A 21,910-nucleotide genomic window follows, 5' to 3' on the forward strand; every position below is an offset into this window, starting at 1 on the left:
ATTTTAATTTGACATGCAATGTGTTGCACGAATGTTTTGTCCTGTACACTTGTATGCTTGCTTTGGTCAAGTCATTAACTGTCCATGCAACTTGGCAGTCACCTAGGCACATCCAAGTTACACGTTATGTAACTCTTTATTTCCCAGGTAATCTGTCTAGAATCCAGGCTGTTCTAATTTCCCTCAAGCTGGACATTTGTTCCAGAGTAATAGGATCCAGCCTTGCATCTTCCTAGCTCTAAGGAATATGAATGATTTATTGAAAGGTGAAAACAGAACACACAGCCAACAGAATTACCAACAGCCGCTTCAGGGCAGAGAGATGAATGGAACCAGCAATGCCTTTTTAAATCTTAATTCCCTAAAGGGAGGAAGCCAAGCTTCTGTGTGGGAGTTAAGACAGTACCAATGAGATATGGAGAAAACAGGAGTTAAACGAGAGTTGGTAAAGTATCTTTTGAAGGATGAACAAGAGTATCCCTCAGAGCAGTGAGACAGGCACAGAGTTTCCCAGGAGAAGGTGCTCCCTGGAGCTTGAGCATGCGAGGTAAGTGCTCCTGCTGAGCTGGAGCCCGGCTCTGTCCCATCTCCCTCAGTAAGCTCGAGCAGAATGCAGAGTTCTGAAGATAAGCCCCACCTGCCACCTAGGTCTGTGCAGACAGCACAGTGATGTGGAGATCAGTCAGAGAATGTGGGGGAGACTAAGGACCACCTGGGCTCGCTCCTTCAGCCCCCCCCCCTTTCTTGAGCACAGACTTTGTGAAAGACGATGTTGGCCTCCATCTTACCCCATCATAATCCCGAGACTTCTTTAATGAGGGACATTTAGCACCGAGAGAGCAGTATATGGAATACACATGCCCTGTGATGAAATGAACTGATGACAGTGATCTCCTGCATGATAAACCCTGTCAAACGCCCAGGTCTGGGGAGGTCACAGGCCCTGGATTATGGTGGTGGGGGTCTTCTACTGTTGGTTTACCATATGGACTGTTGTCAAAAGGCCTTGTAAATATCTGTGTTTACACCCATGGGTTAGTGCTGCTCTGTTAGGTCTTAGAAACAAATGGCTAATGGAGGTGCCTGTTAGTTTAGCAAAGCAGGCTGGCCAGCTCTTCCAGCATCTTCCACAGTTCCCGTGCTCCTCCCAGCACTCTTCATCTAGGTCCTACCCTCCACCTCTCCCTCCTGGGGTCAGACTTCAGCTTCTCTCCCCTCAGCCTGATGCCTACATAACTCAGCTATGCTGGCTAAGCAGCTCCCCAGGCGCCTGGCAGGAGCAGCCTCTCTTGCTCGGACTTTGGTTTAGCCCGAGGCCATGCTCAGGATGGACTCTCCCCTCTGCCTGCTCTCTCCCTTACATCTCACCCACTCCCAAGATTCATACTTACATCTTGTCCTGGCCAGCGCCAACTCGAAGAGTCAACCTGGGGATAACTGGACTTGGGGCTGGGATGACGGGCTCCACTTTTATCTGTGGAAATTAGTACATTAGTTAGAAAAATAAATCCTCCCGCAAGTAAGGATGCCTTCTCTTCTACATTCCCATCCCACAAACCTAACAAAGCCATTGAAATGCTGGATAAAAAGACATGGCTAGTACGTGTTCTGTGTGTAGATGGGAGTGTGAGAGGCCAGAGGTAGAAGTGGGTGTCTTCCTGGATCATTCTCCTCCTTTTCTGAAGACTGCCCCCTCACCGAAGCAGAATCTCGTCAATTTGAAAGGTAGGGGTATTCCAAGTGTCTCTGCCTTGCCTCCCCCCTCTGGCGCTCCAGACGCACGCTACTGGTTGCCTGCTTTTTACTGGGTTCTACGTTAGGTCCTTACGGTTGGAGCACCTGAGCCTTCTCTCAGCTCCACTCCATGTCTTTCAATAACTGAAGGATACACACACAGTCTATGAACTTTATTTATGTTATATTAATTGGCAGCTGTTTCTCGCTTACTGGTTTGTGCTCGTTTCTTTGGTTTTATTGTTTTACACACAAACAACATTCACAGACACAAGTGATATCATAGCATCTGAAAGATATTTACATAACCACCAGATTTTTATTTATTTTTAAAGGTCATTTCACTTTTTATTTTATGTGTATGTCTTGCCTGCATGTATGTTTGTGCGCTGCATGTGTGCCTGGTACCTGTGGAGGTAAGAAGGGGGTTGGGTCTATTGGTACTGCAGTTAGAGACCATTGTGAGCTACCACGTTGGTGCTGAGAACTAATCCTGGGTCCTCTGGAAGAGCAGCCAGTGCTCCTAACCACTGAGCATAACCATAAAGGCTGCCATGAGATCTTCCCTATACGACAGCGTTCACTCACAGGTCTTGATGAATGCAAAGCTCACTGTAAATTTGTTTCACCACACCTGGAAGCTAAATATAATTACAGCACCAAGTAGGAAAACTGAAGCGTGTGTGTGTGTGTGTGTGTGTGTGTGTGTGTGTGTGTGTGTCACACTTTCTCATTTTAGAAAGACTTTATGGTGAAGATAATGACTCTTGAAAAAGTTGACGACTTCACAAATATTAGTCAGAAAGAAAATATACAAATTGAACATGACATTACATTGTCTCTTGGCAGCTGAGATCGTATGGTATAAGTGTTTTGAATAAACGAGATGAAATTTATGTACTCCCAAATTCTTATCTTTTTCAGTGGTGACTGGCTAGTCAGAAAGTTTTTGGTGGGAAATTCTTTGTCATGTGGGACTGTCCCAAGCACTGGCAGATGTTTAACTTGTCCTGGAATACTTCAAGCCTGTATGCCATTGTTAACCCCGACATCTATCTACAAATACTGACTTACATTCTATCTGCAGTTCATTTACAAACCTATCATCACAGAAGTCTGTCTGACTATTCCCTTGAACCCCACAAAGCATAAACATTAGTTGAATCAATGCTTATCCGAACACAGATCCTATTATTCAGTAACTACACTTCTCTTCCAGAATCAACCTAAAACCAAAACCTGTGACTTTATGGATGCTTTTAATATCAATTTATTTGAATGTCCATTTCATTCAAATACCATGGAAGTCATCTGTTTTGTTTTCTGTTCTTTCTCAACATCTACCACAGTGACATGTAAGTGTGTAAGAAACATTTAAATCCTCAACATGAAGCAAAGATTCCAAACCACCATTTCTTTCAAGATTCTCCCCTGGGTTTCTTTTTTTTTTTGCTTTTGCTTAGGAAAAAGGTATGAATATTGAGGCTGGAGGTAGGTGAATTCCTTTATTTCCTATGAATGTACAAACTTCTTAGGCCCTGAGTATGAAGTCCATCTCCTCTAGACTTCTTGAGAACCTTCTCCCTTCTGTACCATAACTTACAGAACATCAAGCCTCTTGACTCCATAAATTATTCTCACTAAACTTTTTTTTTAAAAAGATTTATTTAATGTATGTGAGTACACTGTCACTGTCTTCAGACTGAGGGCATCAGATCTCATCACAGATGGTTGTGAGCCACCATGTGGTTGCTGGGAATTGAACTCAGGACCTCTGGAAGAGCAGTCAGTGCTCTTAACCACTGAGCCATCTCTCCAGCTCTCCCATTAAACTTTTAAATGTGGGGTCGGGGATTTAGCTCAGTGGTAGAGCGCTTGCCTAGCAAGCGCAAGGCCCTGGGTTCGGTCCTCAGCTCCGGGGTGGGGGTGGGGGGGGACAAACTTTTAAATGTGCTAAATTCTTATCTTTAAAAAATTATCTTCTCTTTGTCCTCTGGCTAACAACCTTTAGTCATTCTCTTTATTGTCTGTTTCCTCATTTTTATTCATTTTGTTAGAGACAGGGTCTCACTGCACAGTCCTTGGCTGGCCAGAACTCAACATGGACACCACATTGACTTCAAACTCAGATCTGCTCTCCTCTGCCTCCCAAGCGCCGGAATAAAGAAGACCTGCACTACCTCACTTGGCAGAGCTTATGTTTTAAAGACAAAGCTGCTCCACTCCACCGTAAATAGACTCCTCTTTGTTAACTGTTCTACTCCGCACTGTGCTTTACCTGCTTCTCTTCTCTGTGATACCAGCGACTTAGACTTGCCCAGTATTTTAAGGAATCACCTGAACACCATCCAACTGATCTTCACAAACAACAGCGCAGGTATGGAGGGCAGACTCTCCCCACATAACTACTCTCAAACAACCCAAGGTTTGCTCAGGGTTGCAAAATTAGTAAACAAATTATGTAGATTCAAGCTTCCTGACACAAAATCAAAACACAATCCCTTGGGACTCAGGCATTCTTTGGGTCTTGGTATATGTGTATCCTGGATGGAATCGCTCACTTTCTCTACCAGGTATCTTAGAGTAACTCATGAGCACTTGTATCAGTCCTAGGGCAAGCAGTAGGCACTTTTCTTTATGGAAGGCTAGTGAATTTATGGGAATTTGAGATTAACTTTGGTTTTACCTTCATTCAGCTGAACAGCTGGATTTTTATTGCGAAGGATCTGACCAGTGACATGAACCAAAACATGGGCTACTCATGACTTACCCCAAAAGCTAAATGAAGCCTTTGTGCGGTGCTGCATGCCTTTGATCCTAGCACTGGGGAGGCAGGGGAATGTGGATCTCTGTGGGTTCAAGGCTAGCATGGTCTACACAGAAAGTTTTAGGAAAGCCAGGGATACAGAGAAAAACCCTGTCTCAAAAAACAAAACAAATAAAATCAATTAAATGATGCGTACAAAACAGGCAAACAAAAATGGAAATATAGTCAGATTCAGAATGGTATGAATGCATCTTGAAGGCAACTGGCATTCCACCAACTGATATGGTTTTGCTACCTCAGCTCAAAGTTTATCTGTAATCACGATACTCAACATTGCCTGCACAGATACGTCTGGTAGTGAAAGAAGGAACTGTTAACTACATTCTGAAGTAGACATGAGCCAAGACTATCTCAGGCAGCCAGGACAATGGACACTCTACCCATAGAGCAGTCAAATGCCTTAATTCCAGTCAAAAAGTTAAGTCATGTTTATTCTGAAAAGTAGTCTGGAAGTACAGAGAAAGAGGAGTAAGACCATTCTGCTCAAGGGAAAGAGATTAATAAGATGGTAATGCTATAGAGGGAGCAAAATGTCTATATACGTTCTTCCTGAATTTGTATGCTAACTCTATCTGAATGCTTACCAAAATAAAATAAAGACAGAGATCCTAACTATAAATTAAAAACAATGTCTCTCCTGAACTTTCCTGAAGACAACACACTGAATGATAATAGCAACTGTTTACTTAAACAATTTGATGGATTTCACTTTCTAATGGCACAAAGCCACATCCTGGGGCCAAGGGGAGCTCCTAAGGGTTAAAATAAAAGAACAGCACTTTGGAGTAATGTTGTGAATTGGGGTGAGCAGAAGAGCATTTACAGTGGATTACTAAGCTTCCCAATTCACCAAAGAGGTAAAGTCCGGCCATATAAGACTCCTTTGTAGCTAACTAAAAATACATTGTCGGTGGATTTGTCCAGTTTTATGTATAAGCAATACCCCTTTCACCTGAGCTAACACTAGTAGTCATATAAGCCCCTTATTGCCATGTGCTGCAGTTTTTTTGCTAATCTTCAAGGATTTAGCTTCTTTGCCACATACCTCAGGGCACCAACTGATAAAGCCCTAACTCTCCATTTTTCCAGGACACCAGCAGTGCGGCCTTGCAAAAAATGAAAATCGCTCAAGAGATTTAAAGGGGAAATTTATTTTTTAAAATCCTGACTTGAAGCAAAGAGGTGGATTTTTAAAAAGCTTATCTCTAAAGAATCAGTTTAAATTTAAATTCTATCTTGGAACCCTTTCATGCGTTCCAGCTTTAAAGTTTATCTTTTGACAGGGACTTTCTACAAAGGTAATGGGCAGCTTTGTCAATTTAATCTGTCCAAGTTTATTTATTTATTTTTTAATGTTAAACTCCTTTCATTTAAAAAAAAAAAAAAAAAGCAAAGAGCCTCCAGCATGTGTGCGCTGGCTTGGGGAAGCCAGGCTAGCAGGAAGTAGTCTGGATGTCCACCTGTGCAGGTGTGTCAGAAACCCCTGCACTACTCCTGACAAAGCCACATGGGAGCACTCAGCATTCAGGATGCTCATGGTGGTTGGTAACCCCGGTGTTGTCCTTCTCGGCAATTAAGCTCTTTCCATGAGTTCCTTTTTTAAACAGGCTAGCAAAATATCCATCAGCTATTTGAAACTTTCACAAGACAGTCTGTAGAGGCCTGGCTGTGGTTGGGCAGAGTGAGCGGTGTCCATTGTGGACAGCAAGCTCCCATCCACGCCCAGTCATGGGAGTAGCCCTTGGAGTGCAGTCATAGGAAGAAGGGGCGCAGCTTTCAGTAGCCGTATACAAACCCAACACACTCACTAAACGCTTACATTCCCGGCCTCCAGGAAGGCAGTGCTGAGACAGAGCAACTTTGTTTACTGCAAGCCCTTCATTCCACTAGTTATGGATGACAAGCAATGAGGAAGGAAGGAAGGAAGGAAGGAAGGAAGGAAGGAAGGAAGGAAGGAAGGAAGGAAGGAAGGAAGGAAGGAAGGAATTCTGTTGTCAAAAAGAAAAGAGAAAAAGACTGATTCTCTGGTATTAAGCCGTCTAACTGAGCCAATGGTGATTTGTAGGCAGATACTAAAGGGCATGAGGACAAATGAAAGAGTCATTAAAATGTTTAATAGTTCTGATTACTGAAGTCACTGGGCTCTGAGGTAATCACTTCCCCGTTTTTAAATTTATGAAGTTGAACAGGAGCTCATAAGGTTTCTCCAAGGACTGACAGTTCACTAGCCCTTCTGGTCACCTTACTCCTGATGTCAGCCCTTCTGGCCACCTCATCCCTGATCAGCCTTTCTTACCTGTTCTGTCCAGTAGCATCCTGTGTCCTGGCCGTGCCAGAGTGGAGAGAGACTAATGTGAGCAGGCTGCTTGAGTAGCAAGGACACAGGACGTGGTCAGATGGGCCTAGTCAAGTCAGTCTCCCTCACTGGGGCAGCATGTCACTCAGACCTCTCAGTGCACAGCTTGCTGAACTGCAGAGTCAGCGTTATCAAAGCCACAGAGCAGTCTGGGGGATTAACTCATGGAGTAGCCTGTCATACAAATACACTCTCAGGTGATCGCCTAGTATCACTCCTATCTAGGTTAGCCCATTCATAAAGAGCCGGTGTCAGCTCAAATAAGACAATTTATTAGCCAGGTCCAAGTTTAGGGTATTCTTTTCAAAGTCTATACATTTTCCAGCATAAATTTTTAAAAATTATCCACGGATGATCAATATTGCTAGTTATTTGTAAGAACATTCTAAACCGATAGTCATCTACACATTTTAAATAACAAAGTCAGTGTTTGCTCAGCATGTTCTGGGGGGGAGGGGAGCTTTCATGGTGAGCATTCTTTTTTTTTTTTTTGGTTCTTTTTTTTTTTTTCGGAGCTGGGGACCGAACAGGGCCTTGTGCTTCCTAGGCAAGGGCTCTTCCACTGAGCTAAATCCCCAACCCCTCATGGTGAGCATTCTTACAGAAGGTATGAAACAAACATGTTTTCTTTGTTCGCTCGTTTTGAGACATGGTCTCATGTATCCCAGTCTGGCTTCAAATAGACTATGGAAGCAAGCGTGACCTGGAGTCTCTAATCCTCCTGCATCTGCCTACTGATTGCTAGGACTAAAGGCCAGGGCTGCAATGTCCCCTTTATGCAGTGCTGTGCAGTGGAGCCGGAGTTAGGACGCTAGGCAAGTGCTCTAACTGAGCTACAGCCCTGCCTCCCAGGCTGATGTTAAACAGAAGTCAATGGACGGGGTGATGCTGTCTCTCCCAAATGAACGTGAGCAGAGACAGGAAGCAAGCAAAGGCCCCACAAGGATCACATGGCTAGACAGCGTAGGGTTGGGATACGTACCAGGTAATCGTCAATGCCCAGCTTCCCAAAGCTGCTGTGGGCCTAGGATGTGTCTCTTTTTCTACAATGGTAATGTCATCCTTTTGGAGTGACTCTGCCCTTAAGACCGTACTCAAGTAAGAATGCAGGGAAATAGGAGAACATGCTCTCCTCAGTCTGGTGCTGATGGTTCTAGCTTATCTTCTATTTAAGATTGTAGGTAGAGCTATAGGCATAGTTCATGGTAGAAAGCTCGCTAAATACATGGGGGCCAGTCATGTATGTGCATATGCATGCATACATGAGATTATGAACACAGCTGTTTAGTTCCACCAGCACACATAACAAGGTGGCGTTTTTTGTCATCATTTTTTCTGTGAAACACACTTAAAATACTAAAAACAGATCGTGGCTAAAGGAGTCCTTCACATCTAGTCATAAATTCCAACGATTCAGTTTGAAATAATCAAGTCTTACAACACATGTACATGTACACACAAATATCAATCATTATGCATTTAGGTAGTATGTGTGTATGTATTTGCTTTGTGCGTCTGTGTGGGCCGGCATGTGCCGTGGCGTGTATGTGGAGGTCAGAGGGTCATCTTGTGGGAAGTAGATCTCTCCTTTTAGCACGTGGGTTTGCATTCAGGACGCCAGGTTTGGCAGCTAGTGTCTTTACCTATTGGGCCATCTCGCTGCCCCAGTTAGCCTCCTTTGACTATCTTTCTTTTGACCACATTTAAGGAAATCTGCAGGGCATACACAGTCTGTTTCAGCTTTGCTTTTGATGATTTGTTGTGCATGAAATTTGTGCAGATTAGTGGGCGGAATGAGGAAGCTTTAATGCTCTAGCAGCCTTGAGTCTACTCCTTATTAATGCTTTCCAAACGATGCCACCTCTTCCCTTTCTGTTGCTACAAAGGACTAAGACATAACTGTTTCCACACTTCTATAGTGTAGTTCAAAATGAGTAATATTACTACTCCTGTGACCACTTCCATTACTCAGGTAACATTTACTCCGGATATGCCAGACATGTCCCTATACACATCTGTATAACAGTCTTATTTTCATATAAGCAATTTTACAAAAGGCAGGAATTGAACTCAAATCTAATCTATAATTCTACTTCTTATTTGTAAAATTCTTATAATGTAAGTGATTGATCATTTCTCTGATCTATATAACCTATCAAAAATAACACAATCTATCAGGCAACAGTCTATAGAGCTATTGGTGAGCGAGTCTGCCTGAAGGGCTTTCCTTTTCCAGTCAGGGAGATCCTGAGCAGAGGCACAGACTCGGCCTGCCTGACGAGCTTCATCAGATGGGCTTTCATTAAGTCATAATGGCCGTTCAGCAATGCCTGACTTCCCAAAGTCAAGGTGGTGCCAGTTACAATGGCACCATGTTAAATGGTTAGGAGTCAGCTTCTGTTACTCCAGGCACATGACCCAGTAATGACTAATTATGATCAGAAAGCATCTCTATGAAAACACTTCCAAATTTGAAGACTATCTGTGCAATAAGGGACTTGGCTCTCGTGAATAAGTGACCCTCGACTGGGATGGCCATTCTCTCAGGCCTCTCTTGCTCCCCGGTGTGGAACCTGTGGGGAGACCTGCAGGATCTGTTTCACAGGTATGTCAGAAGGGAGAAATGTGTGGGAGTGCTTCAAAACCTGACAAGTATCATATTAAGACAACATAAGAATAAAATGATAACATGATGGTAAAGACAGAAATAAGATGTGTTGGAAAAATGGTTTAGTAGTTAAGACCACTCCTACTGACTGCACTTCAGTCCCCAGCTTACAACCACCTGTAACTCTAGCTCCAGGAAATCTAACATCCTCTTCTGGACACACTACTAAAAATAAAAATAAAATAAATCTTTAAAATGAGAGAAATTATAGAGTTGGTATCCTGTTAGTAAGTTAATGGTGTCTCATTAATTTGCCAGTGTCCGATTACTGACATTATTTTCGTTCCATTTCTTTACTCATGGAAAAGGCAAGGGGTCTAACAAATTAAAAGCAAGGCAGAAGAAAAAAAAAAAAAAGTGGCTGTTGCCAGCCAAGTTAGCTTTTCCAAGTAGGTCTGAAGCTAAAATCATTGTAACATCATTGGTACTGTACTTGCTGTTAGGTACAACATCATTCATTATGTGGAAAGAAACTTCTGGTGTTATACTGTGGCCAAGTGCAGACAGAGAAGATTCAGCATGAGTTGGAGGCCCTGCAGTTCTACAGAGGGTCCTGAGTGTCAAGTGAATGTCTGTAACCTTCTCAAGACCAAGAGGAAGAGCAGAGCTGCCCAAACAGAGGTCACAACTTGTGTCCACAGGACAGCTCCCGACTCTTATGGAATCGCAGGGCTGACTAGCATTCCTGATGTTTACGTGGACTCTGCTTTCCTGGCAGGACAGACGAGGTCTCTGCACATGGATTACTTTCTGACTACTGGCTGAGTCACCAGGTTAGCCCAGGAGTCCCCATCTTGACTTGGGAAATAAATAGCAGGAATAAGAGAAGCTGCTCAAGCCCTACAAGCCCTCTCTCTGCCCCTAAGTAAACGGCAGAGTGGGTCTCCAAAAGGAGACAAAGGCCATTGGCTCCGTTGGCTTCCTGTCTTCTTCCAGAAGGAACATGGGCTTACATGTCATAGAAAAATAGATGCTTTCAGGTACCCAAAAATCAGTAGTAGTAGACTTGACATTGAACAAACTACTATTCACTTTAGTATTACTCGTGTGTGTGTGTGTGTGTGTGTGTGTGTGTAACTGAGAGAGATCAGCTTAATGAATACAATTTACAGATTTTGATTAGATTCCTCTGAAGCTATATACTTTTAGCATCCAGTGTGTGTAGAGCTTAGTTAGAGAACTAAATTTAATCTTTGTAACCACATTACAAATAAATGTCACTTAACTGCCCCTCGGTTTACATCCGAAACAGACAGACCTCCTGGCTTCGTTTACCTCGCTGTGCACTAGGACCTTGCTCGGACAGTGCCGAGAATGACACCCAGCTTACTTTTTCATGCTTGTGTCTCTCCTTTTCTTTCTCTCTCTTCTCTCGCTCCCTTTTCTCCTTCTCCCTCTCCTTCTCTTTCTTCTCCTTTTCCTTCTCCTTCTCTTTCTTCTTCTTCTTCTCCTTTTTGTCCTTTTTCCTTTCTTTCTCCTTGGGCTTCTCTTTTTCCTCAAACAGTTTTTCCGGGAGCATTGGCGAGAAGGCCGGCAGCATGGCCGGGACCCTCACTGCTGCAGGGCTGAACAGAGGCAGTGCCATTTCTTTTGGGGGCAACACCAGCTGCGTTGGAGGGGCCTTTATCTTGTCTTCTCTGCTTTTTTCTTTAAGCCTTTCCCTTTCTCGCTTATCTTTCTCCCGCTTGCTTCTTTCTCGGTCTTTCTTCTTGTCCTTATGCTTCTCTCGCTCTTTCCTCACGATCCCATCTTTCAATCGCACTTTCGCATCAATGTCTTCAAATTCTTTGATTTTAAACTTATAGGGATCGGACTCTTCGTCTTTCATCAACTCCTTCCATGGGTACTTAACCTCCTTTCCAGCTTCCTTCTCCCTCTCTCTCACTTTATCCTTCTCTTTGCTTTTTTCTTTGTTTCTCTCTCTCTCCCTCTCTCTGTCTCGCTGCTTTTCTTTCTTTTTCAACTTAGTCTTCAGTTCTTTTTTCAGCTTCTTCTTCACATCCACGGAAGGCGGCGGCTTGGCTTTCTCCTCATACCCCTTGTGCAGAGGTTCAGGAGTAGGAGGAGAAATGGAGGGAGACGAGATATAGGGGAAGGTGGGAGGCATGTTGGAAGGGGCTCCCAGCTTTGCCTTCCGTACCACCTCATCAATAGAGGCATCCATTGTCCACGAGTTATCCGAACTGGAGGTTCCGCCAGAGAGAGGCAGAGGAGTAGCGAGGGACTTAGTAAAGTTATTGGAGGAAGTGGAAGCTTTCGGAGTGGTGCACTCTGACGCTGAAATCCTCTTAGGACTCGTAAAAGTGTCTCCTTCGGATTCTGATCCGGAAGAAAACTCGAAAGGGTCTGGCTCCCGCTCTGCACAGGCTCGTGCAATCACAGCATCGATGGAGTCATCGATGGTTTTGTCTGTCACAACACCTTTTTTCAGCTGCATTTCAATGTTCAGTTTCCCAGTTTCCGGGGGCATCTGTGTTGGTTTCACTGGGATAGTCTCCTTAACAGTTTTTTCAACCACCATAGCTGAAGGGGTCCTATTTGGTGTTTCAGGTCTGACAGGGGGTTGGGGAGCATGGGTTACAAGCTTGGGGCTCTTAGGACTCTTGGGGCTCTTAGAACGTCCAGGTGATTTCTTTTCTTTGGGGATGGTTTTTGGTGACCGAATAGGACTTCCAAGCCTTGCTGGTGATAGGGTAGCCTTGGGTGATTTAGTTTTCTGACCGGGAGAGCTAGCTTTAGTCTTTGTTTTCGGTGTAAATGGTTTTGTTTCTAATGGCTTTGCAATTGGTAGTTGTGACTTTGCAAATGGAGCCAGCATGGGGGGCTCTGGGGATGGAGGGGCCAGATCCGTACTGTCCTGGACATGCACAGGAGAAAGCATTGGTGGGATCTTCTGTGGATTTATTGAGCTGAGAGGTTCTCGTGCTTCTAACAACACAACATCTAGGGAGTCCCCTTTAGAGTTCAGGAGTCGTGGGCGCTTCATGGAGGGCATTTCTTCCACTTCAGGACTGTCCAGTGGCCTCTTACCCAAGAAGTTCTCATCATTGATGACTTCCTCCTCCTCCAATTCATCGTCTTCTTCCAAGGGCACCTGCATAGCTTCTGCTGAGGTGCCCCCATCAGTGGGCACCTGCTCCTCTTCCTCCTCTGCAAAGGGAGAAGAGGGCATCATTAGAATGGACAGAACAAACAGAACCTAGTCTTCAAACATCACTTCTTGGAAGGAAGAAACAGAATCTATTGAACAATGAGTTCTCCTAGGTCTTCCCAGCCTAGGGGTAAGCATCCAAAGTGGCAACAAGGAGGACCAGTGTCCTAAAGCCATTTCCTAGTCTGAGAGAATACCGACCTCCTACCTTCCAGCACTCACACAGCCCTCAGTAACAGCAGTGTTCATGCCTGCTAACCTCAGAGATGAAAGACATACTTTTAAAAGACTGTGTATGCGTATGTATGTTTATGTGTATGGAAGCCAGAGGCTGACATGGGATGTCTGTCAGGTGCTTTCCACCTTACTTTCTGAGATAGGGTCTCTCACTGAAACTGGATCTTACCCATTCAGGGAGACCTGGGTTATGGTGGACTACATACAGGTCCACATGCTTCTGTGGCAAGCATTTTACTTGACTAAGATATCTTCCCAGCCTTATGAAAAAGACTTGTACAAAACATTTTAATCTCTGTACACAACTTGGATTATAGGCATACCCACTTGGGATGGCAGCACAGTATAGTGTGGCGAATTTGGCTCAGACATCTGAAGCTGTGTTTAGTTAGTGTCTGGCCCTACAGAGTGATGGGCCTTAGGTAATCTTAACCTCCTTGAGCAAGTGCTTTCAAAAGGAGCTGATGTGCTTGCCCTGCCTATTTGACTTGCTTCTTATAAGATCAGATTCCGTCTTCTGCCCTGAAATATTAACTAAGCATACAGTGCACAGTGAGAATGGCTGAAAGAACTGTATGATCAACTCCTGACCTAAACTAGTGCGTGTGTACGGTACACAGAAAGGCACTGGTACCATAGGCAAATGCTCCAGGAGTTCACAGCAGAGGGGAGGACTCACTGTCCATGGGGAAGACTTCTGGAACAAGGCAGTGACTGGAATATTGCCAGGAGTGCCAAGGTCCAGGATGAACAGTTAGGTGGTAAAAAGGAGGACTCGAGACAGAGGAAGTGTGCAAGAACCACGGAATTAAAAAAAACAAACCACGGAATAATCTGTCTGGAACGTGACGAAGGAAGCAGCAGAACGAACGAAAGCTGAGTAAAGCCGTGTCCACATCACGGGCGTCTGTACTCTGCTAGTTCACACTGAAGTGCGTCCAAGAGCATCTCCATCCAAACACACGGTGGGCACAGTGGGTGGTGCCAGACCCCAAAAGGAGGGGGCAGATGAGGCATGGCTGACACAGTGTAGTCAAGAGTGAAGAGGAGTCTAGACTAGAAAATGGTAGCAGACGGAAGCAGGAGAGGTAAATAACATTCTTTAGTCAGTGAACAGACTCAGGTATGAGATGAAGGAGTCAAACACAAGCCCACAGCTATAAGGTCTATAACGATCCGGGTCATCATTAACAGGAAGATGAACGGAGCGCAATGACTTTAGCTCAATCCCAGACACAAAGCCTGAGGAACTTTTAGCCAGTGTTGTTGACTGAGTAGCTCAAAAATATACTGAAATTCCAAAAATCAGAGTGGGATGAGAGAGGCTGCTGTCGACACTGAAACCATAGTCGATGAGTGGGATGAAATATGAAATGCGGGATCAGAATCCTAGGGAATAACTGTGCAAGGATAAAAGGAACAATGAGACAGGGAAGATTGGATGTCAAAGAGCTCAAGGGACCAGGGAGTGTTGAGAAGAAAGTTAGAGGGAGAGGCAGGGCTTGGTGGGTGAGGGTGCTTGCCCTCAAGACAGATAACCTGAGCTTGAGTTTAGGGCCCACATGATTGAAGGAGAACTCATGTCCCAGACTGTCCTCTGACTTCCACATGCATACTGTGGAGCTCTCGCGTGAGCACTCGAGCACACACACACACACACACACACACACACACACACACACACACAGAGAGAGAGAGAGAGAGAGAGAGAGAGAGAGAGAGAGAGAGAGAGAGAGAGAGAGAGCGCTAAACAAATGAGAAGAGAACAATTTAAAGGGTTTTGGCTTTAACAAATGGAAGCCTAGTGGGTAAAGTCACTGCTCAGAGATCAGATGTCTCAAAGGTATCGAGGGGTGAATGGGTGAGGTGATGAAAGTGACACATGGGAGTCAGTTCAGACCATTTCTATGTCCATTTCCCTCCTACCTCAACTTGTGAGTACATCGCCTGAGCATCCCCCTATATTCCGGTTACATACACAAAACAGACAGCCTAGAGCTGGGCATGGTGGTACACACCCTTAATTCCAGTACTCAAGAGGCAGAGGCAGCCAGATCTCTGAGTTCAAGGTCAGCCTGGTCTACAAAGTGAGTTCCAGCACAGCTAGGGCTACATAGAGAAACCACGTAGTGGCTATTCCTGGTTGTCACCTTGACTCTATCTGGAATGAACTATAATCCAGAATTGGAAGGCTCACCTTTGATCCTGCTCTTGAGGCTGGGAGATACAAGTTTCTGACCTGGATCTTGGTATGGAGATCCTGCGACAAAGTGGCTATGAATCCCAGGAACTTAAGTCAAGGAGATCTCTGAGTTCAAGGTCACCTGGGGCAAAGCAAGACCCAGACCCAGACATGGTGGTACACACTTTGAGTCTGGGACACAACTTCTGCTGGAGACTTACATAAGGACATCGGAAGAAGGAAGACTCTCTCTTTTTTGTCTGCCTGCCTGCCTCATGGGACTGAGTCACTGCTAGATCCTTGGATTTCCATTCACAGCTGCTGCTGACCATTGTTGGGGAGTTGGACTACAGACTGTAAGTCATCAACCAGTTCTCTTACTATATAGAGACTACCCATAAGTTCTGTGACTCTAGAGAACCCTGACTAAGACAAACCCTGTCTGAAAAAACAGGGGGTGTGTTGGGGTGAGGGTGAGGGAAGACAGCCTAGAGTAGAAGGTCTGCGGTGATGGGCCAATAATGTTCAGACGTCTAAATACTGCCTCCTTTCCTGTCTATAAAAATGGCAGGGCGAACATCATTTGCTTAGCTGCTAAGAGGTAAACCTGTGAAATATCAGAAAGAACATTGCTTAGAATAGTCTCCAAGGGGATACAAATTTCAGATTACTTATTAGTGGGCTGCAGATATAGCTCTGTTGACAGAGTTTTTGTTTAGTATACATTCTGAGTTGGATCCATCCCCAGTGATGCATAAACCAGGGTATTTGGGAGTTGGAGGCAGGAGGATCAGAAGTTCAGAGTCATCCCTAGCTAAAAAGCAAACTGAAGGCCAGGCGTGGTATATGTGAGACTTTCTCAAACAACAACAAGGAACAGCTACTAGTATTACACATCTTTTTTCTTTTGTTTCTATGCTGGGAACCAAACTCAGTCTCATGCACACCATGCAAGCGCTCTAATCACTGAGCATATACCTAACCCTCTATTTCCCTGTTTCAAAAAATCCCTTTCTACAAAAGGTCACAAATCTAAAGATAGCAAGGTAGAAAGAGGAACTTTTGGCTGGGTAGGAAAGAGGCCTGTAGACTCCTTTAAAGCATACATTGTTCTAATTCCAGAGGCTGGTTTGGGCCCTCATTAGTTCTCAGAGTGTGAGTCCCCTAGTGTGACCTTGGGAGACTGGAGGGGAACATATGAAAGCAGTCCCTGGGAAAGGTCAACTGTTAAAAGCGACTGAAGTCTCCCACATACAAACATGTCTATAGTCAGAATAACTGCAGTATTTGTGCTTTCCTTTTCTCAAATTACATTTACTTGTTTTTGAGAGAGGGAGAGGAGAGAGAGAGAGAGAGAGAGAGAGAGAGAGAGAGAGAGAGAGAGAGAGAGAGAGTGTTTGCACATGTGTGTGACCTTGAGGAGGTCAGAGGACGGTTTGCAGGAGTCAGTTCTCTCCTACCATGTGGGTCTTGGGGACTGAACTCAGGTTGTCTGGCTTGGCGGCAGGGGTCTTAACCAGTTGTGGCATCTTGCTGACTCCCAAATTTGTATTTTCAATACGAGATGACTGAAAGTATTATTCTACTAGTGTGTGATCCTATCAGATTGACAGTGGCAAGATGCTGCCAGGTGGGTATGGGAACTGAAGAGAGTACTCAGGTTTAGCTAAAAAAAAAAAAAAAAAAAAAAAATAGTTTCATGCAAATACATTAGAAAATATATAGGTTTATTTTCAACTTAGATCTCAGATAACTCATAAAAGCCTAGAAAATTAATAATAGTTATTCACGATAGTAAAACAATGCAAAGAGCCATAAAGCTTTATTCAAAGCAGGACCTGTAAGTGAGAAGGGGGATTCTGTTTTATTAAACTCTAGAGATGTTTTACTGTTTCCTGTCTGTGGAAAGGCATTGCTGTGGAATCTCCTCACTGTCTGACGGAAGCTAACTAGTACACAGAGTCTGCCACCTTCCTCCATCTCAGTAGTTGGGAGTCGAGGGATGAGGTGTCTGCTGTCCACATGTGTGACTTAATGGTGAGGGGCACCAGTGTGAGGGAAACTACTGAGGGGGGATTTAAGGAGACTCTTTTATTCCTCCATGTTTTCTTCCTTGCTTCAGAAGACGTTGGGCAGTGTAGACCTACAGTAGAAGACCAACCTTATGGGACTTTGTGGAAGAGGTGTAAAAAAGGAAAACAAAAATCCACACGCAACCACAGAAGAATGGCGTCAGGGCAGAGTGAACATCCAGTGAAGTGGCTGTCAGCTTTGCTACCTGTTCCAATAACCCTGCCTGCCCCAACACTGTACAGCGTGACTGGGCAGACTTCCCAAAGATATCTCAGTAAAAGAAGCCAGTTCCAGGTAACTGTTTCATTCTCAGCTTGCTCCAGAAATCCCAGAAGCAGAGCATCCTTTCCTGCAGGGTGAGAATCTGGCCGACGTTAGATACAACTCTGTGTTTATGTGAGAAGTACTCTGAAGGAGGATTTGTTGTAACTGGTATCAGCAGTGTCCTTTATTGAAGGATACCACGTCAGAAACTTACATGTCTAAGAGAGAAAGAGAAGACATCAATCTATCTGTCTCCTACCAAAGAAGACATATTAAGAATCTTAATTAAGACAGGGTAGGAATCCTCAAAAATATTTAAATGTCTGTATAAATGTTCACGGCTGCTAACAATTTAGTTTTCACACTGATTCACTAAGGTGTGAACTCCACATAGTTCTACCACAGAAAGTACTGACCATTGAACACAGGAACCTTTCATTCTTCACATGGCTTCCCTGATGCTGGTCACAATGGGGTCTTCACTGTCCCTAGAATTTTATTGAGTATTTTTGCATCAATATTCATAAGAGAAATTGGGTCTGAAGTTTCTCTTTTCTTTGTTGCATCTTTGCAGTGGTTTTGTATAAGAGTACTGTAGGCTTTCATAGAAGGAATTTGGTAGAGCTCCGCCTGTTTCAATCTTCTGTGCAGTACAATTTGATGGTATTGGCATGAGGCTTTCTTAAGGAAGGTCTGATAGAATTCCTGCACTCGAAACTCATCTTGACCTTGGGCCTCTTTTTGGCTGGGGGACTAATAAATGCTCTACGTATTTAGTAGTCATGAGTTGTTTAGATGATTTATCTGTTCCCTGATTTACCTTGGTACCTGGCATTCTTTTCTGAGATTTGTCCATTTCTCTAGATTTTCCCAGTTTTGTATGAGTATAGGCTTTGGTAGGGATCTGATGATGTCATTTTAAATTTCTCTCAGATTCTGCTGTTATGTCCTTTTCATTTCTGATTTTCTAATTGTGGATACACTCTGCGGGACCTTTGATTAGTATGTCTAAGGGTTTATCTATCTTGTTGATTTTCTCAAAGAACCAGCTCCTGGTTTTGCTGATTCTTTGTATAGTCCTTTTCATTTCTATTTGGTTGATTTCAGTTCTGATTTTGACTACTACTGCCTTCTACTCCTCTTGGGTTTTATCTGTTCTAGGAGCTTTTTAGATGTTCTGTCAAGTGCTGACATATGCTCTCTCCTGTTTCTTTTTGCAGGCACCCAGAGCCATGAGCTTTTCCTTCTTAGCATAGCTTTCTTATTTTGTCCTGCAAAAGTTTGGGAAATGTTAGTGTCTCATTTTCATTAAATCTCCTAAGTAGTCTTTTAATTTTTCTATTATTATTAACTTGAGTATTTTCTACATACATTTCTCGCCCAGTGGTTTCCCTGCTGGCATACGCTCTGTATTTGCTGTATTCTGGTTGTGTCTCTCAGAGCGATCTGCATTCACATTTTGATCATCCGCCTTGAGTTTCATTTGTTCTTGTGAACAGTAACGCCACATTTGGGGCTAGCCACTTCTATCAATGAGTGCATACCATGTGTGTTTTCTGTGATTAAGTTACCTCACCTTACGATATTTGTTCCATCCATTTGCCTATGGAATTCATACAGTCATTGTTTGATAGCTGAGCAGATTTCATTGTGTAGATGTACCACATTTCTGTATCCATTCCTCTGTTGAAGGGCATCTGGGTTCTTCCAGCTTCTTATTATAAATAAGACTGCTGATGAACATAGTGAGCATTTGTTTTTTTATATGTTAGCATTTTAGGTATATGCCCAAGAGAGGTATAGCTGTCCTCAGGCAGTTCAATGTCCAATTTTCTGAGGAACCTCCAGATGATTTCCAGAATGGTTACCCAGTCTGCAATCCCACCAACAATGGAGGAGTGTTCTCTTTCTCCACATCCTCAGCATTTGCTGTCACCTGAGTTTTTTCATCTTAGCTATTCTCACTGGTGTGAGGTGAAATCTCAGGGTTGTTTTTGATTTGCATTTCCTATTGACTAAAGATATGAACATTTTTTAGGTGTTTCTCAAACTATTCGGCATTCCTCACCTGAATTTTTTTTTAGCTCTGAACCCCATTTTTAATAGGTTTTTGTCTCCTTGTGGTCTAAACTTTTGAGTTCTTTGTATATTTTGATATAAGGCCTCTATCTGTTGTAGGATTGGTAAAGATCTTTTTCCCAGTCTGTTGGTTGCCGCTTTTGTCCTAACCACAGTGTCCTTTTGCCTTGCTACAGAAGCTTTGCAGTTTTATGAGGTCCCATTTTTAATTCTTGATCTTTAGAGCATAAGCTAATGGTGTTTTGTCGTGAAATTTTTTTCCAGTGCCCATGTGTCTGTAGATAAAGCTTCCAATTTTTTCTTCTATTAGTTTGAGTGTGTCTGGTTTGATCCTTGATCCACTTGGATTCTAAGCTTTGTAATAGGTGATAAGCATGGATCGATCTGCATTCTTCTACAAGTTGACCTCCAGCTGAAATCCAGCACCATTTGCTGAAAATGCTACCTCCTTTCCATTGAATGTTTTTGGCTCCTTTGTCAAAAATCAAGTGCCCATAGGTGTGTGGGTTCATTTCTGGGTCTTCAATTCTATTCCATTTGTCTACCTGTCTGTCTCTGTACCAATACCATGGAGTTTTTATCACTTTTGCTCTGTAATACTGCTTGAGTTCAGGGATAGTGATTCCCCTTGAAGTCCTTTTTATTGCTGAGGATAGATTTCATTATCCTGGCTTTTTGTTATTCCAGATGAATTTGGAAATTGTTCCTGTCTAACTCTTTTGAAGAAATTGGTATTTGATGGGATTGCATTGAATCTGTAGATCGCTTTTGGTAAATGGTATTTTTACTATATTAATCCTGACAATCCATGAGCATGGGAGATCTTTCCATCTTCTGAGGTCTTCTTCAATTTCTTTCTTCAGAGGTTTGAAGTTCTTACCATACAGATCTTTCACTTTCTTGGTTAAAGTCACACCGAGGTATTTTATATTATTTGGGACTATTATGAAGGGTGTCGTTTCCCTAATTTCTTTCTCAGCTTCTTTCTCCTTTGTGTAGAGGAAGGCTACTGATTTATACCCAGACACTTTGCTGAAGGTGTTTATCAGATTTAGTAGTTCTCTGGTGGAACTTTTGAGATGACTTAAATATACTATCATATCATCTGCAAATAATGATATTTTACTTTTCTTTCCAGTCTGTATCCCTTGACCTCCTTGTTGTCTGATTGCTCTTTGGCTAGAACTCAAGAACTATATTGAATTAGGTAGGGAGAGAGAAATTTTGTTTAGTCCCTGATTTTAGTGGGATTGCTTTTTCTCCCATTTAGTTTAATGTTAGCTACTGGTTTGTTGTATATGGTTTTTTACTATGTTTAGTATAGGTTTTGAATTCTATTCTTTCCAGGACCTTTTTATCATGAAGGTGTTGAATTTTGTCGCTTTCAGCATCTAATGAAATGACATGGGTTTTGTTCTTCAGTTTGTTTCCATATAATGGATCATATTGATGGTTTTCTCAGACATTAAACCATCCCTGCATGCCTTGGGATGAAGGTTACTTGATCATGGTGGATGATTGTTTTGATGTGCTCTTGGATTCGGTTTGCCAGAATTTTATTGAGTATTTTTGTCAATATTCATAAGGAAATTATCTGAAGTTCTCTTTTGTTGGTCTTTATGGTTTAGGTATAAGAGTAATTGTGGCTCTTACAGAAGGAATTCTCGGGTAGGCTCCATCTAGTTTCAATTTTGTGGAATAGTCAATAGTATTGGTATGATAGTCTTCATGAAGTCTGATAGAATTTGCACTAAACCCGTCTGACCTGGGTTTTTTTTGGTGGGAGACCTTAATGACTGCTTTATTTCTTAGGGAGTTATGGGGTTGTTTAACTGGTTTATCTGTTCCGATTTAACTTCGCATTGGTATCTGTTCAGGAAATTGGTCCATTTCCTGTAGATTTCAGTTTTGTTGAATATAGGCTTTATAGTAAGATCTGATGATTCTTTAACTTCCTCTGAATCTGCAGTTATGTCTCCTTTTCATTTCTTGATTTTGTTAATGGACACTCTCTGTGTCCTCTCGTTATCTGGCTAGGGTTTATCTATCTGGTTGATTTTCTAAAGAACCAACCTTTGGTTCTGTTGACTTTTCTATGGTCCTTTTTGTTTCTACTTTGGTTGATTTGGCCTGAGTTTGATTTATTTTGCTCTTCTACTCTCCTAGTGTGCTTGCTTCTTTTTGTTCTAGAGCTTTTTAGGTGCAGCTGTCGTTGCTGACATATGCTCTTCCTGTTTCATTCTGGCAGGCACTCAGCGCTATGAGTTTTCCTCTTAGCGCACAGCTTTCATTGTCCTATAAGTTTGGGTATGTTGTACCTTCATTTTCATTAAATTTAA

The 21,910-nt window shown here is 43.1% G+C and overlaps 1 protein-coding gene across 1 annotated transcript in view; it reads right to left on the reverse strand.

The window, feature by feature from the left end:
• The window catches only part of Taf3 (TATA-box binding protein associated factor 3), a 193,989-nt gene that overhangs the window by 21,596 nt on the left and 150,483 nt on the right, over nucleotides 1–21,910 (reverse strand). The window contains exons 3-4 of the mRNA XM_032885198.1: nucleotides 10,916–12,735; nucleotides 1,392–1,474 (exon numbers count right to left, since the gene is read on the reverse strand). Of these exons, the coding sequence (XP_032741089.1) occupies nucleotides 1,392–1,474; nucleotides 10,916–12,735 (1,903 nt within the window). The remainder of the gene's footprint in view (nucleotides 1–1,391; nucleotides 1,475–10,915; nucleotides 12,736–21,910) is intronic.

This window comes from Rattus rattus, chromosome 14, assembly GCF_011064425.1.
Source record: "Rattus rattus isolate New Zealand chromosome 14, Rrattus_CSIRO_v1, whole genome shotgun sequence".
NCBI lineage: Eukaryota > Metazoa > Chordata > Mammalia > Rodentia > Muridae > Rattus > Rattus rattus.